The following is a 14,531-nucleotide window of genomic DNA, read 5'->3' as shown; positions in this document are numbered from 1 at the left end:
AAATGTGTGGGTATTAATCAAGTGCTAATTACAAATATTTTCTTTTAATTATAACTTTTTCAATAACAAACTGTTAAAGACAAATATCTTACATAGGCTGTTTTCTGTGGTGCAGTGATTCTTCCTCATATAGCTGTCTTGAGCTACTGTAGTAGTCTAAAACAGAGAATATTGCTTAACTGTATTAATTTAAAGTAAATATTTACAATCAAACTAATAATTTTTGTATATAACCATATTGACATTTAAAAACAATTAAATAAAAAGCTAAAGATAATTTAAAAAGAAGCGTAAACCTTGACATCTTGGAGGAGGAGGTCTTGGGGGATCAGGTAATTCTTCTATTCCACTGCGACTTCTTAAATGACCATGGTTAGGAGGTGTGGTTGGTCTGTCAACTTGTCCTAATGAACTAGAATCTAAGAGTGGACCTCTTGATCTTCCGCGAGGTGCTAAGTTATTCTTATCATCTATTTGTAGCCTAGTAGGAGGCTGAACATAAACATTTTGGGATGAATAGTTATTAACATTTTCTACATAGCTTCCATCTAAAAATATAAAAAAATATTTTAATGGTAGTGTTATGGACTACTTTATATAGAGTAATAGCTATCAAAATTTGGATGAATTAAACTTAATTATATTTAAATTAATCAATATATTATTGTAAATTCGTTTTTTGCAAGTACTAAAAACATTTTACATAAAAGAAAAATATTTTAAAGATGACCCCTGACCGTCTTCTCCATACTAAAAATATTTTAAGATTAAAAATTTTATTTCTGAAGTAAAATTTTTTCTGTGATTGTGTTATGTATCTAGTTCAAGAGTTCACAGCCGGTTTTCCAAGAGAGCCTTGGTAGTTAATAAGAAGGATATAATTCATGAGTGAGTAACATACTTATCTTAAGCCGTATCCACACTGTGCTACACCAAACAGAATGATTATTGGTAACTAAAATTTCTCACACATTCCATTGAATGATTTGGAGGCCATTCTTTTTTTAAACTTGCTAGTAAGGTCAGTAGCCAAGCACTTGTCTCCGGCCCTGATTCCACAACCAGGGGGAGTTTACCACTGGTAGTATAGAAGTGAGTAAGGGAGGAATCCAAGTAAGGGAGCTCTACTTACCCGGTGGGAATCCATAGCACTTTGTTCTATATCACTTTGTCCAGATGTTCATCCCTTTCAAAAAAAAGGGTAGCAGAAAGAAATACTAGCTGAATAAAGCAGCAAAGCATTTTGTACATCTCAAAGTTTGCTTCTGAAGTCCATAAAAGACAAGACCCACCAGAACTAATCCTCAAAGGTATAAATGTGAAATGGAATCCTGCCAGTGAAACAGTAAGATATCTAGGAATCACCATAACAACTTCAAACTAAATCAAACCTACGCAAGGTTAGCGATGTTATATACTATTCTGAATAAAAAATCCTACTTAAAACCAAAAACTACATCCTATTATAAATTCTGTAGTTATCATTTCTATTATTGACATAACTTTTATTTTATTAAAATGGATTTAGTGAATGAGACAAATTCTTCCTTATTAAAATACAATAGTTTTATTTCATATCATCAGCAACGTTTCGGGAGATTTCCCCCATCTTCAGGCTGTTCATAACAAAAAACCTATATATGACATATAATTTTCTCCTATTTGTCATTCTTGCTAATATATTTATAATATTAATATCATTTAATGAGTAAAACTTGCTAACGGTCATACATTTTAGGAGAATTTTATTTATTTTCTCTTTGTCCTTTTTTTCAAATTAATTTTTGTATTCCCATTAGAGGGCAATTGTTTACGAATGTTGTCATTTTATTTTATTTTCTCTCTTATCAAGATTATAATTTTTATCAATTTATTTTATCATAATTTTTTTTATTACAATGTTGTATCTAGGGTGTCTTTTGTACGAGATTATACCCCCCCCTCCCATAATCAACTATTAAAAAAACAAATGTAACTTATATTAACCATGTAATGCCCACCAGGCTGATCTGGTATTAAATAAAAAAAAAAGTCTCAGAGCCCATCTTTTCCAAGAATTCCATATTGGATCTAATTCTCTCTGCCAGTGTAGAGAAGGTGAGCAAAATGCTAAGCACATTCTCCAAACGTGCAAGCTTTTTTCTGAGCAAAGGAAATTGATGTAGCCCACTCCAACTGAGGTGCAGAGAAAGCTCTATGGAAGCCAGGAGGACCACTTGATAACCACTGAATTCCTCATTTTAATCCCTGACCTGGCCATTCAAGGGAAGAATGGGAGAGAAATGTGTTTTTCTCTTCTTTTTTTTGTGGTTAAGGGAAAAATCTTTCATATAAGACAAGGTGCAATAATAAAAAAAGTCTTACAACAGTATGAGATTCCTACTCACCAAAATCACCCCCTAATTCTTCTTTACCAACCCATGGAACCACTGTCAAGCATTACTTCATGGGGCAGAAGGGCTATGTACCTACTTCTTTTCTAGAAATCTAAGTCATTACCTGACCTCTCCTTTCTCGCTCTTGGGTTCTGAGCCTTCTGCTCATTTGCACTGCGTAGACTGCTTCAGCACTCTACATTCTCTGATTTTTCCCTGGTCCACCAACATTTGGCATAATCCCAGCTAATGCATTATTTATTTACACTGCGCTGGTGCTAGCTTTGTGCAAGTGTTCATCAAACATGAAGTTTGGTGTCAATCTGCATCCCTAGATATCTAATAGAAGGCTTGAATAAGATATCAAACTCCCCAATAGTGAAACTGATTATCTACCTCACTTTCCCAATGCTTGGGAAAGAAATTGTGTGTGTGTTTGGGTTGTTAGTATAATAAATATAATATTAACAAACCTTTTGTTTGTAATGCAGTTGATTCAGCTGGGTAACTGGTTTTAGGCCATTCCCTTCTAATTAAAAGATTGAGTTTTTCTTTACAATTATCTATTACTTTTTTGGCCTCTTTTAAAGTCATACCATCTGTTGAATGATTATTTATTTTTAAAAGAACATCACCCTCTTGTAATGTATTTCCATCCAATTTTGTTCCAGCATCTTTGACATATAGCCTGGACCCCAAAATGATTCCAAAATCTAAAACAAAAAGGAATGTAACATCTTAAATAAATAATGTATTTAGATGATAAAATTTTATATTTTTAATTACTATTATTTATACAACAAAATTTACAAAGAAACCAAGTAACGTTCAAATATTTTTGTATTACTATATCTGCATCATAAAAAAGAAAACAAGAATACAATTAAGATCCATGAGAATATTACAATAAATAGTGTATTAACGCATAAAATTGATAAGAGATTAAATGACTATTCAGCCAGCAGAATCAGCAAACTTGAGCATGAACTTATATTAAATTAAAATTAAAATTTAGGCAAAAAGTTCCTGTACATCAGTTCTTCCACTTTAATGGTGATTCTGAATCTAAAAGTATGGATACTCCTTTGGGGCATATCCAGCCTCTAAAAAAATGGATACTCTTTAAATAAGGGAAAAACCTGAAGATTGAGGCAAAAGAACTCCTTGTTTAACCATAGAGCTACAAACGGTACTTCCTTACAAACTACTGAACCCAAAACGTTTCATGGGCTGAAGTGGTACAGGTTTTTTAATTTATTATTTTTTTTCTTTAGGTATTTAAAAATGTATTATATTGTTGAATATATAAAATACATACCATCTTTTTTCCTACTTTTTGATATTTGTACCCTAATAGTTTGTGGCTCTGGTGAGGTAGGCAAAACAATCCTTCTCCTAACTGTAAGTTGTACTGTGTTACCACTGTCTCTTAAAACTTGAACAGCAGTTGCATATTCAACGCCTTCAAGAGAGACACCATTTGCACTCATAATTCTGTCATTAACCCTAAAATTATAAGAAAATGAAACTTTATTAAAACATTTTTTTAAAATTCAGAACTTCTAAATTTATATAATCTGCAGTACATAACATACCACATATTGTTAGGGAAGTTAATTGAAAAAAGTAGAGAATTTCAAAGATTTATGAAATTTTTCAAATTAAAAAGATTATCTTTTTATATTTAACTAACAAACTCATTATCTATTACTGAATCCTGGCTCTAACAAGGAGGCCATGCCTGTGATTTATGAGTTAAAATTGATGATATGTCAACTTCTTAACCGAATAATATGACTTGAAATGTTTAGCTATTTAATACATATTATGAGTGTTAATGAAGTTTTCATTCCTAATTTACAGTCACCATTCATTACAAATGAATATTATATATACTTAAGTATCAGGGAGAGCAAAATGTTAAAAAAAAAGAAGAGAAAAAATGTATAAGACATGACACCCTTGAACTTCTGTAACAGATTGGCTTTATTGGGTTCTGTACATATATATCTCTCTCTCTCTACACACACGCACGCACGAGCACACGCACACGCACGAGCACACACACACGCACACGCACAAGCACACGCACACGCGCACACCCACACGCACACGCACACGCACACGCACACGCACACGCACACGCACACGCACACGCACACGCACACGCACACACACACACACACACACACACACACACACACACGAAGGAGGTAAATTCACCTAGGAAGAATGCTGTTAAATCAGAAGGAACAGTAACCACACCTTCATTAACAGGCGATAAAAGGAAGAACACTGCAAACAAGAAGAAAATTGCACAACCCAATGCACCAGTGGTGCATCATAATGCAGATCACCTTCAGAGATCTTATACAGTTCAGCGTGGAGAACAGCAGGAGGAGCTATGGCAAGAAGTGCGAAAGAGATCTAGGAAGAAACAACACGAACAATATAAAAATCTAGATGGAAACTCGTGGGTATCCGATGTGAGTGGTAAAGCTGCTGTGTGTGCCTGTAATTCCCAAGCTATTCAGGAAGTGAATACTACATTGCACTCCGGCTTTGTATGGGTGAAGATCAATGACATGTATATTTTTAGCTGCTACGCCTATCCCAGCATCACAATAGAAGACTTTGCGAATTTGTTGGATCGCATTGCCTTAGAGGCTAGTTGCCATAAACCAGCTATCATAGCAGGTGATTTCAATGCATGGGCAACTGAATGGGGAAGTAGGTTAACAAATCGACGTGGTGAAGTTCTCCTCGAAGCTTTCGCACAAATGAGTGATATGCTCCTAATGAACACCGGAACGAACCCGACATTCACAAGAGCTGGAAGATCATCCATCATCGATTTGACGTTTGTGAGTGGTCGCCTGCACCGGATCGCAACTTGGAAGGTTTGTGGACTTTATACAAATAGTGACCACCAGGCTATATTGATCACACTGGATACGTCTACAAGAAAGAACAGTTCTCGATGGAGAACCAACAGCTGGAACACAAAGACATTCGATGGCGCCGCGTTCACTTTAATGCTAGAGGACGAGTGTGAATTAAGAGGGTCAGCCGAGGAAAAGGCGCGTACACTAACCTCTTTTATATCTGGAGCTTGTGATGCAGCTATGACCCGTTCAAGGCCTAGAAATCATCATTCCTCAGTGTACTGGTGGACGGATACCATTGACGGCAACCAAGCAAGAAGACGTTACCAGCGAGCGAGACGTCTACCGGAGTTTTCTGTGCTTCAAGAAGAGTTCAAGAGTGCTAGAAGGAACCTCCGACAAGCCATTAAAGAAAGCAAACGACAGTGCTGGAGAGAACTCTGTGATGAGGTTGATGCAGACCCATGGGGTAGACCTTACAAAATAGCGCTTAAGAAACTTTGTAATGGCACGATGTAGCTCCCCACGAGATCAAATGTTGTAGACAGTATTGTCAGAACACTATTCCCTGAACAGGCGAATACTACTGAATGTATAGACAATACATATATAACGTGTTTTCCACAAATCACGCAGGAAGAATTAGAGGACATCGCCTCGGGCCTACAACATGGCAAGGCACCAGGATTGGACGGAATTCCGAATGTGGTCCTGAAGGTGGCTCTCAGGAAAAGGCCAGAACTTTTCATCGATCTCTTCAGTTCTTGTATTCGTGAATGTTCAATCCCGAAACCTTGGAAGAGACAGCGCCTCGTACTTATTCCAAAGAGTAAGGGAAGACTGGAGCACCCGTCAACCTATCGTCCAATTTGCTTATTGGATACTATGGGTAAGGCATTTGATAAAATCCTTTCCCTCCGGCTACAAGAGTTCACGGAGGGAGTTAATGGCCTCTCGCGAGCTCAATTCGGATTTCGTAAAGAGCGATCCTGTTGGATTGGTAGTCGAGATGGCCCGTACAGCAATTGCAGGAGCAAGGTGGAGGAGAGGTGCTAAGTGTTATGCAGCAATCATCACGCTAGATGTTAAGAATGCCTTTAACACTGCAAGATGGACCTGTATAATAGCGGTGCCAGCCTATCTTATGAGAATACTCACTGACTACTTTAAAGATAGAGTTTTGTTTTATTCTTCAGACATTGGCCAAAGGAGATACAAGGTGACTGGTGGTGTCCCACAGGGCTCGGTATTAGGCCCCCTTCTGTGGAACGTCATGTACGACGCTATCTTTAAATTGACATTGCCGGAGGGAGCCACAGTTGTTGGATTCGCAGATGACGTTGCAGTTGTAGTTGCCGCGAAGTACTTGGAAGAAGTTACCCTCATCGCTAACCAGGCTGTTGCGACGGTCCGCGTTTGGCTGTCTTCGGTAGGCCTGCAACTTGCAGATCACAAGACCGAAGTTCTCCTAGTAACTAGCAGGAAGCAGACTGAGTCTATCACTGTAACGGTGGGTAGGCACGAAATGTCTGGTTTTAACTCCTGGTCGACCTGATATAATCGAAGATGGTCACTCAACGTGCCATGAAGCCGCTCTATGCCTCCTCTACTCTTGGGGTGCCTTGGTGTGTTAAGATGCCATATTAAGTAAATTTCCTTTCGAATCATGGTATTGTCAAATTCTGGTTCCGGTCTGAATCTGATGAGATGCGATCCGGGACTCCGTAGAATTGGAACCACAAGCGGAGAGCTACCAATACTACTTCCGAAGACCTGTCCTGCACGTAGACCACCATTGCCGCTTTAATGAAGAGGTAAATCATGGTCCCATTTGTACCCCTTCCATGTAAATGTGTCAATTTGTAAATCTTTGAGCGGTGCATCTGTGGTAGGTTTCTTCTCCTGTATTTCTTTAGGCGAATTTATGTCGTATTTAGTGCGTAGGCAAACATCGCAGCTTCCTACAACCTCCGATACAGTCTTTCTCACCACCACCAAAGGTATCCTCTGTTTAAGGCCTGCATAGTCTCAGGGATTCCGCGGTGATTAGTCTTACTCTGATGATACGTTAGGGTGACTTCTCGTTGTTCTTCTTCTTCCAAAAGGGTGGCGAGGTGGGTTAGCTTCTTGATTATTATGCTCGTCCAAAAGGCCTCGACAATGCGTGTTCAGTTTATAAAGGTAAGTTAGTTGACAAGAAAGATGACTAGATAGGATGAGACTAACGTGTAACAACTGCTGTATCTCAGAGGATGGTAACCTCGTACTATCGTACCTTCCCTATCACCTTCTCCCCCTTCATTCTGTTCTTCCTCTCTAGGCGTCCAGTCCCGCAAAAACACGTCTCATGACACCGGACGGTTCCTCAACCTCCTCCTCTACTGCATTTACTATTATTGCTTGTGACAACCAATTAGCTACTACAGTTTCTTTTCCTGGTTTATATATAATTATTGGCCTGGGGTCAGTGTGTACTCTAAACCTTCTGCTAAACACATAGGGCCTAAAATAGTCAACAGCCCACACTATCCACATGAGCTCTCATTCCAGTGAGCTGTATCTCGTTTCCGTCTCCTTCAGGCGTCTACTGGCGTACCTGTTGTGGAATTTAACCTCATAAGATATTCATCCAATGTCTCACCACCGTTTTTCGTAATTTTGGCAAGGTCAAACATTAAATCAATCACTTTTTTCTCTGGAACGTCCTCAAACCTTTCTTTTAATTTTTCCTAAACTTTTGTTTTCACAATTTCCACCTCTAATTAATGGCAATATATCGTCACTAACCGTTAAAATAATGGTGGAGAGTACCTGTTTGTTTTTTCTTTTCCAAGCAGCATCTTCTTCAATTGGCGGATCTTTTTCCACAATTTCTTCTGTAAGTTCTTTGCTTCTAAGTACGCTTCCATCTTCATCGACTAGATCTTGTAATTTTCTGCAGCAAGCTTTTCAAAGCTGAATACTGTGGTGTCATTGTCCTTGATTTTGGCGGTTTATCCTAAATTAAATCAAAGCTTACGTATCCGTCAATATACGTAAATTACTAGACTTAACCTCTCACGCACTAAACTACGCTTTGCTACCAGTTTGTTGTGGAATTTAGGGAAGGTTTTATAAACAAATACAAAGAGTGTATGTTTCCGTTAATAGACGCCATGACCGACTATGCTCAGAACAAAGAAACATCATGTCTGTTTCTTTGTTCCCCACAGTGTCATAGTGTCGCCATCTACTGTTTTATTTACAAACCAAATAATAATACCAATTTTCTACAACAGTGCCCCACAGGGCGATCTCTCCCTTCATCCCCCTAAGACAACACCGCTCCGTATTCACTCGCGTCTGTTGTGATAGTAAATTGGGGAGTAAAGTCTGGAAATGCAAGACTTGCACCGGCTTCCGCTGCAGTTTCTCCATACACTGCCTGATGTTGTCTTCCACCATTGGAGTGATTATCACTTTTCGGCCTTTTTTCAGTAGATTGTTGAGTGGGACGTGGTACTACGCCCTTTATGGCACAAATGTGATTCTGTAATAGTTCAATGTTCCCGACAACCTCTGGACTCCCTTCACATCTCCTTTCGGGTTCTTTCCTCTTCCTCGGTACGTCTCAGAAGGTTCTTCCTGGTTCTCTGTCCTCTCTCTAATTCCGTTTCGGAGGCTTCCGAAGCTTCTGTGGACTCGCTTGCGGAATCATTTCTTCTTTGCTGTTCTCTTCTTCACCTTAGACTCTGGGCGTTGACTTCCATCGGTTTCACCGGGCCCGATGCCTACCTACGGTACACATAGGGACATTGTCTAACTATGTGTCTCGCGTTTCCACACTCGAAGCACTGAGTTTGGAAACACTGAGCCACCAGGTGCCCAGCTCTGCCGCATAAATGACAATTGCGGTCCTTTCGCCGGCTGCTGGTTCTGGATTTTGCTTCCCTGGTCTTCGGTCTCTGTTCAGCGCTATCCTTGTTCTCTCTTCTTCTCTAGGGCGCCGGAGTAGTATTAGCCCGATTGTACAAAATCCTCGTCCATACTCGTTCTTCAAGATCCATTCCTCTTCCCTAGCGCTGACATGTATTATCTCTTGGGCGCACTCGACAAAAGATTTTCCACTCGGTAGGCAATCTTTTCTTCCCGTTTCTTTGGACAACTGCAGATTGAGGATTGTAGCCAGGAAACCCATTCTTCCCTTGGCTTCTTCGACATTCACTGTCTCTCTCATTTTCTCCGTTATTTGGTTATACGGGGCAAGGAGAACCCCGGCAAACTTTCCGTTATATTGCGAAAGAACAAGTAAGAAAGGAAAGATTTGTTTTTCTTTTTTCAATTCAAAAAATAACTTTCAACCAACTCGTTCTCTGGTTTCGGCACTATTCAAGTATCGCCGAGAGAAAAATGTTTATTATTAATAATAAAAATGTTAAATGTTAATATTAATATCATTAAATCAATTTAAAAATGATATAAGGATTTTATTAAAATTAAAATGTCGACGTAATTTTGTTTATATTATATTAGTTTCTAATTCTTAATAAGGTCAAGACAGTTAAAAGGAAATATAGTACTGACTTTATTAAAAGGATGGGTGTTATATCTTGTATATTTGTTAACTGTAAACATATAAAACATTTAAATGTTCACTTATATGATTCAACTGAGAGTCGTTCCCTAAATTAGGAGTCATGAAGGTAAACATTTACATCTAAATTGAGAAGATGTTTAAAAAAATATTTAAGTTACAAACTATCATGTTCTATTCAATATTCATACAATAACAAGTAAAATTGAAAAAATATACAAATACTATCTCTTTCCAGGGAGGTCAGTTTTTCGTGTGCTGTCAAACTGGCAATACCTTTGTAAGTATAAGGTCTTTACAGTCTGTAAAGGGTGAAAAGTATAACCGTAAGTGAATAAGGATACCAATTAGAGAAATTATCATAGTGCAGTCCAAAGTGAAATAAAGTCAGTATATGTTTGGTGTGCTTAAGTCAAGATAAATTAGTTGGGAAATATCTGTTAAAAGCAGTAAAAATACATAGAGAAAACTAGAAACATATTTTTAGTACATCATAAGTTGTGTTTTTTATCAATAAGTGTTGGTTGTTGAAGACTTAAATTTCAGTTTTTTAGCAATTATCATTAATGAAAATAATATTAAACATGTGTGTGTGAGAGCGTGCTCGATTTACGCCAATCTGGTGTATATTAAAACTGGTGAATCGTTAATACTAATAGTATAAATTTAATGGGAAAAATCAAGCATTAGCATGATAAATATTTTCAATTGAGATAAAATATATAAATTTACAGCAGTTTTCCTTCTGCAGGTCCAGCCTTCAGTACATCTGAAATAGCAATTGATGGATCGCCATTTGTAAAATGAGGGTTGTCTCGACCACCACTAACAGCAATTCCAAAACCATACCCAGGAACTCTATTTAAGCTAACTTGATGAATTTCCCACACAACCCTTTCAGAGCCCTGGAAAAAAAAATGAAAGTTATAATACATCAAACAGCACATAATAGGTAGTAGCCTTAAAAATGAGTGAGAAAAAAAATGCTAGAGATTAAAACATAATTCAATAATTTATACTCAATAAAAATAAGTAAATAAATATTACATACTTTACTAATCATGATGGAATATCTGTGTTGTACAGCAAGAACAAACAACTTTAAAATCTCTCAATTGGTAGGGAGAGATTTTAAATGAAGAAAAATTTAAGGTTTCATTAATTCCATTTAGGTGAAATAGATTCTCTTCCTAAATTTTCGTCACTGTATGTGTGCGTCGAAGTTGACATATATAAATTTGTTGATTTATGTTTATATGAAGAGGGGATGAGGAAGAGGATTAAATTTAATTAAATTTTAGACAAATTTCATAAGCACCAGTATCGTAAAATGGGGTGAGACTTTGAGATTTCTTTTCTTTTTTAATTTTTTTTTTTGCCATTTTTTATCAACCAAGCGTTCGGTCGTAAAACATGGTAACTGCAAAACTAAAAACTTTTACAATGAATAATTGTTAGTTAATTAGAATAGTTTACCTTCTAATAGCCACTTACCGTAAATTATTATAAACCTTTTTGTATTAAAAAAACATATTTTCTTAACAACTTTTCCAATAATATATGAAATCAGTCATGAAAAAGCCGATGATGCCAAAAAATGCAATTCATGAAAAATTGTAGTTACCATGTATTAACACACACACACGAGTGGAGTTGCTAATCTTCCATCGGGCGCCTCCCCAGGTGGCGGATAGGGGGATTCTCACCAGATATGGCGGGAACCGGGGAAATAAAATACTCGGGGTGGACCAAAACTAGACTCAAATCTAGGCGCGACGGTTCCTAGAATAAGCGGCGCACTGGTCAGCGTCTGTTTCTCAAGTTAGAGGCGGGTGTATTAAACCTGGCAGAAGGTATAAAATGCAAATTAAATATATGCAATGCAAGAGCAGGATATTAGTCTTACGGTGCAGGGGGTAGGATCCCCAGTACCGGCGTCTGACGAGAGCGAGCAAGCGGGCTCCCAGACGTCGTCATCAAACGACCGCAGAGCTGCAGTGGTTGTCAACTTGGCTACTGTGGCATTCAAAGCTACATGTTTGGAATATTGTCAAGAGTGGACGAAGCTGGCTGGAGTGGTTGATGGTCTACAGAAGTATATCCAGCAAAGACATAATGTACATGGAGAAATAAGGGAGTATGCATGTAGGATACAAAACTACCTAGAGGCACTGGAGATCAAACTGAGGGAATAAACAACGGAGAGTGTAAAAGCGGACGTTGGAAGTCCGACAATGAAGGTCACTCTACAAGACACGCCCCTACCTAGAGAGAAGTTGAGGTGTCTCCTTCTTTACATGCTGGACTCCAGGAAGAGAGAACGCAGATGGCAGCGACTAAAAATAAGTCGAAGGCACCAAAGAAAGGAAGGGTAATAAGGCAAACTGAACAGCCAGTACCCTCGACATCCCTACTGGAGTCCGCCAGCAGCACGTGGAAGATCATAAACCCCCCCAAAGATGATCAGTGGCAAAGAGTTTCTAGAAGGAAAAAGGACACTAAGAAGTGAAAGCGCCCACAACCACCAAGCATCGATGTCTTTTTAAGCCGATGTTTTCTAAACATCGTTGTTTTTCCCAATTTTTCATTTTTTTTCCCCCAAAAGTAACTAAATGAAAACCAAAAATTTACAGTATAAATAGATTCCTATCAACAATTTGGTCGAATAATAAAGTACCTTCAACCTTCACGCTATGTTGTTAGATAGAGATAAATTACGACTAGAAAAACAACGATGTTTTAGAATATCTTTGCTCAATATTAAAATACCATTGCATATAAATCTTTGCCAAAAATACATCGATGTTTTTGAACAACCATTTCAGTAACTCAAGGTCTGTTCCAACGACGACGTATAGTCCGGCCAGTCGGAAGTGGTTTTTGCAAAAAAACTATTACAGAAACATAAAGTCTGTTCCAATGATCCCGTATTCTAAGGCCTGTCAGAAGTGGTTTTTGAAACTAAGAATCCGACATCGACTACAAAAAACATCGATGTTCTAAAATCTCGTTGGTTACAATACATTACTCAAAATACATCGATGTTTTTGAACAACTATTTAAGAAACATAAGGTCTGTTCCAACGATGCCGCGTCCTACGGCCTGTAAGAAGTGCTTTTTGAAACAAAGAATCCGACGACGACTAAAAAAACATCAATGTTTTTGGGTAATGCATTGTAAGTAACGATATTTTAAAAACATCGATGGTTTTTGTTGTGGATGTCAGATTCTTAGTTTCAAAAACCACTTCTTACAGGCCGTAGGACGCGGGATCGTTGGAACAGACCTTATGTTTCTGAAATAGTTGTTCAAAAACATCGATGTATTTTGAGTAATGTATTGTAACCAACGAGATTTTAGAACATCGATGTTTTTTGTAGTCGATGTCGGATTCTTAGTTTCAAAAACCACTTCTGACAGGCCGTAGAATGCGTGATCCTTGTAGCAGACCTTATGTTCTTCAAATGGATATTCAAAAACATCGATGTATTTTGTGTAATGTATTGTAAGCAATGATATTTTAAAAATATTAATGTTTTTTGTTGTCGATATCGGATTCTTAGTTCCAAAACCTACTTCTGACAGGCCGTAGAATGTGTGATCGTTGGAACAGACCTTATGTTTCTGAAATAGTTGTTCAAAAACATCGATGTTTTTTGGGTAATGTATTGTAAGCAACTATATTTTAAAACATTGAGGTTTTTTGGATTTCATGTCCTATTGGTTGATTGGAAAAGCACTTCTGACTGGCCGGAGCATGCGTAGTCTTTAGAACAGTCTTTATGTTACAGAAATGGTTAAAAAAATATCGATGTTGAAAAATGTTTTTTTATCGATGTCGCATCCCTACTGGAGACCATGAAGCGCACTCTTGAAGGTGGACTAGGAAATGACGCTCAAATTAGGGCGTGGACACAAGAGTCACTGATTGAAATTAGGGACTAGGATGCCCTCAATACAAAGGAAGAGGTTGCCGAAGCTCTTACAGCTCTTTTAGAAGGAAAACAGATACAACCTACAGCAGTACGATCGATGCTGGCACACAGACAGCAGTGGTTGCTCTACCGGTTCTAATCGCGCGGAAGGCTGGTGCGGAAGGCTATCACGGAAGGTAAGATCAGAGTGGGTCTAGTGATTACCCGAATCCGGGAGAAGGTTCGACTCCTTCGCTGTTTCCGGTGTTGGGAATTGGGACACTTGGCCAGAAGATGCCAGGGTCCTGACAGGACCAAGTGTTGTCACAAATGTGGCGAAGGAGCACTCTTGTGGTGGAAATAAATGCCCAGCATTACATCATGTCCTGCAAGAGCAAAGGAGGCTGAAAAAACTTACAAAATAAGGATCCTACAACTTAACCTCAACCACTGTGAAGTAGCTCAAGATCTTCTCTTGCAAACAGTGAAATACTTAAGGATTGAGGCGTCAAATCTTTACTGTTTGCTGATGACTTAGCGATTGTTTGCAGGTCGGAGAACATTAATATCATTAAAAATAAATTGCAAGAAGCCATCGACAGAATTAATCACTGGTCTACATCTATTGGCTTACAAATTTCCACAAAAAAAACTGCATGTCTTCACTTTAGTCGAAAAAGAAATACGCCTTTCCCTCCAATACTACATCTAAGAAATTGACCAATTCCTCACAAAAACCATCATAAATTTCTAGGCCTTATATTTGATCATAAATTAAGTTGG

The 14,531-nt window shown here is 38.1% G+C and overlaps 1 protein-coding gene across 1 annotated transcript in view; it reads right to left on the bottom strand.

Moving 5' to 3' along the window:
• Positions 1–14,531, bottom strand: part of pyd (polychaetoid) — a gene marked incomplete in the record, with an annotated part of 191,643 nt that overhangs the window by 57,102 nt on the left and 120,010 nt on the right. Inside the window, 5 exon segments of the mRNA XM_067047106.1 lie at positions 93–156; positions 297–548; positions 2,849–3,088; positions 3,694–3,881; positions 10,566–10,738. Coding sequence (XP_066903207.1) covers positions 93–156; positions 297–548; positions 2,849–3,088; positions 3,694–3,881; positions 10,566–10,738 — 917 coding nt within the window.

This window comes from Halyomorpha halys, unplaced genomic scaffold (assembly GCF_000696795.3).
Source record: "Halyomorpha halys isolate HHAL.00 unplaced genomic scaffold, Hhal_1.1 Scaffold697.1, whole genome shotgun sequence".
In the NCBI taxonomy this organism is placed as follows: domain Eukaryota; kingdom Metazoa; phylum Arthropoda; class Insecta; order Hemiptera; family Pentatomidae; genus Halyomorpha; species Halyomorpha halys.
Note: the sequence above shows the minus strand (reverse complement) of the source record. Positions and strands in the feature narration are given on the sequence as shown.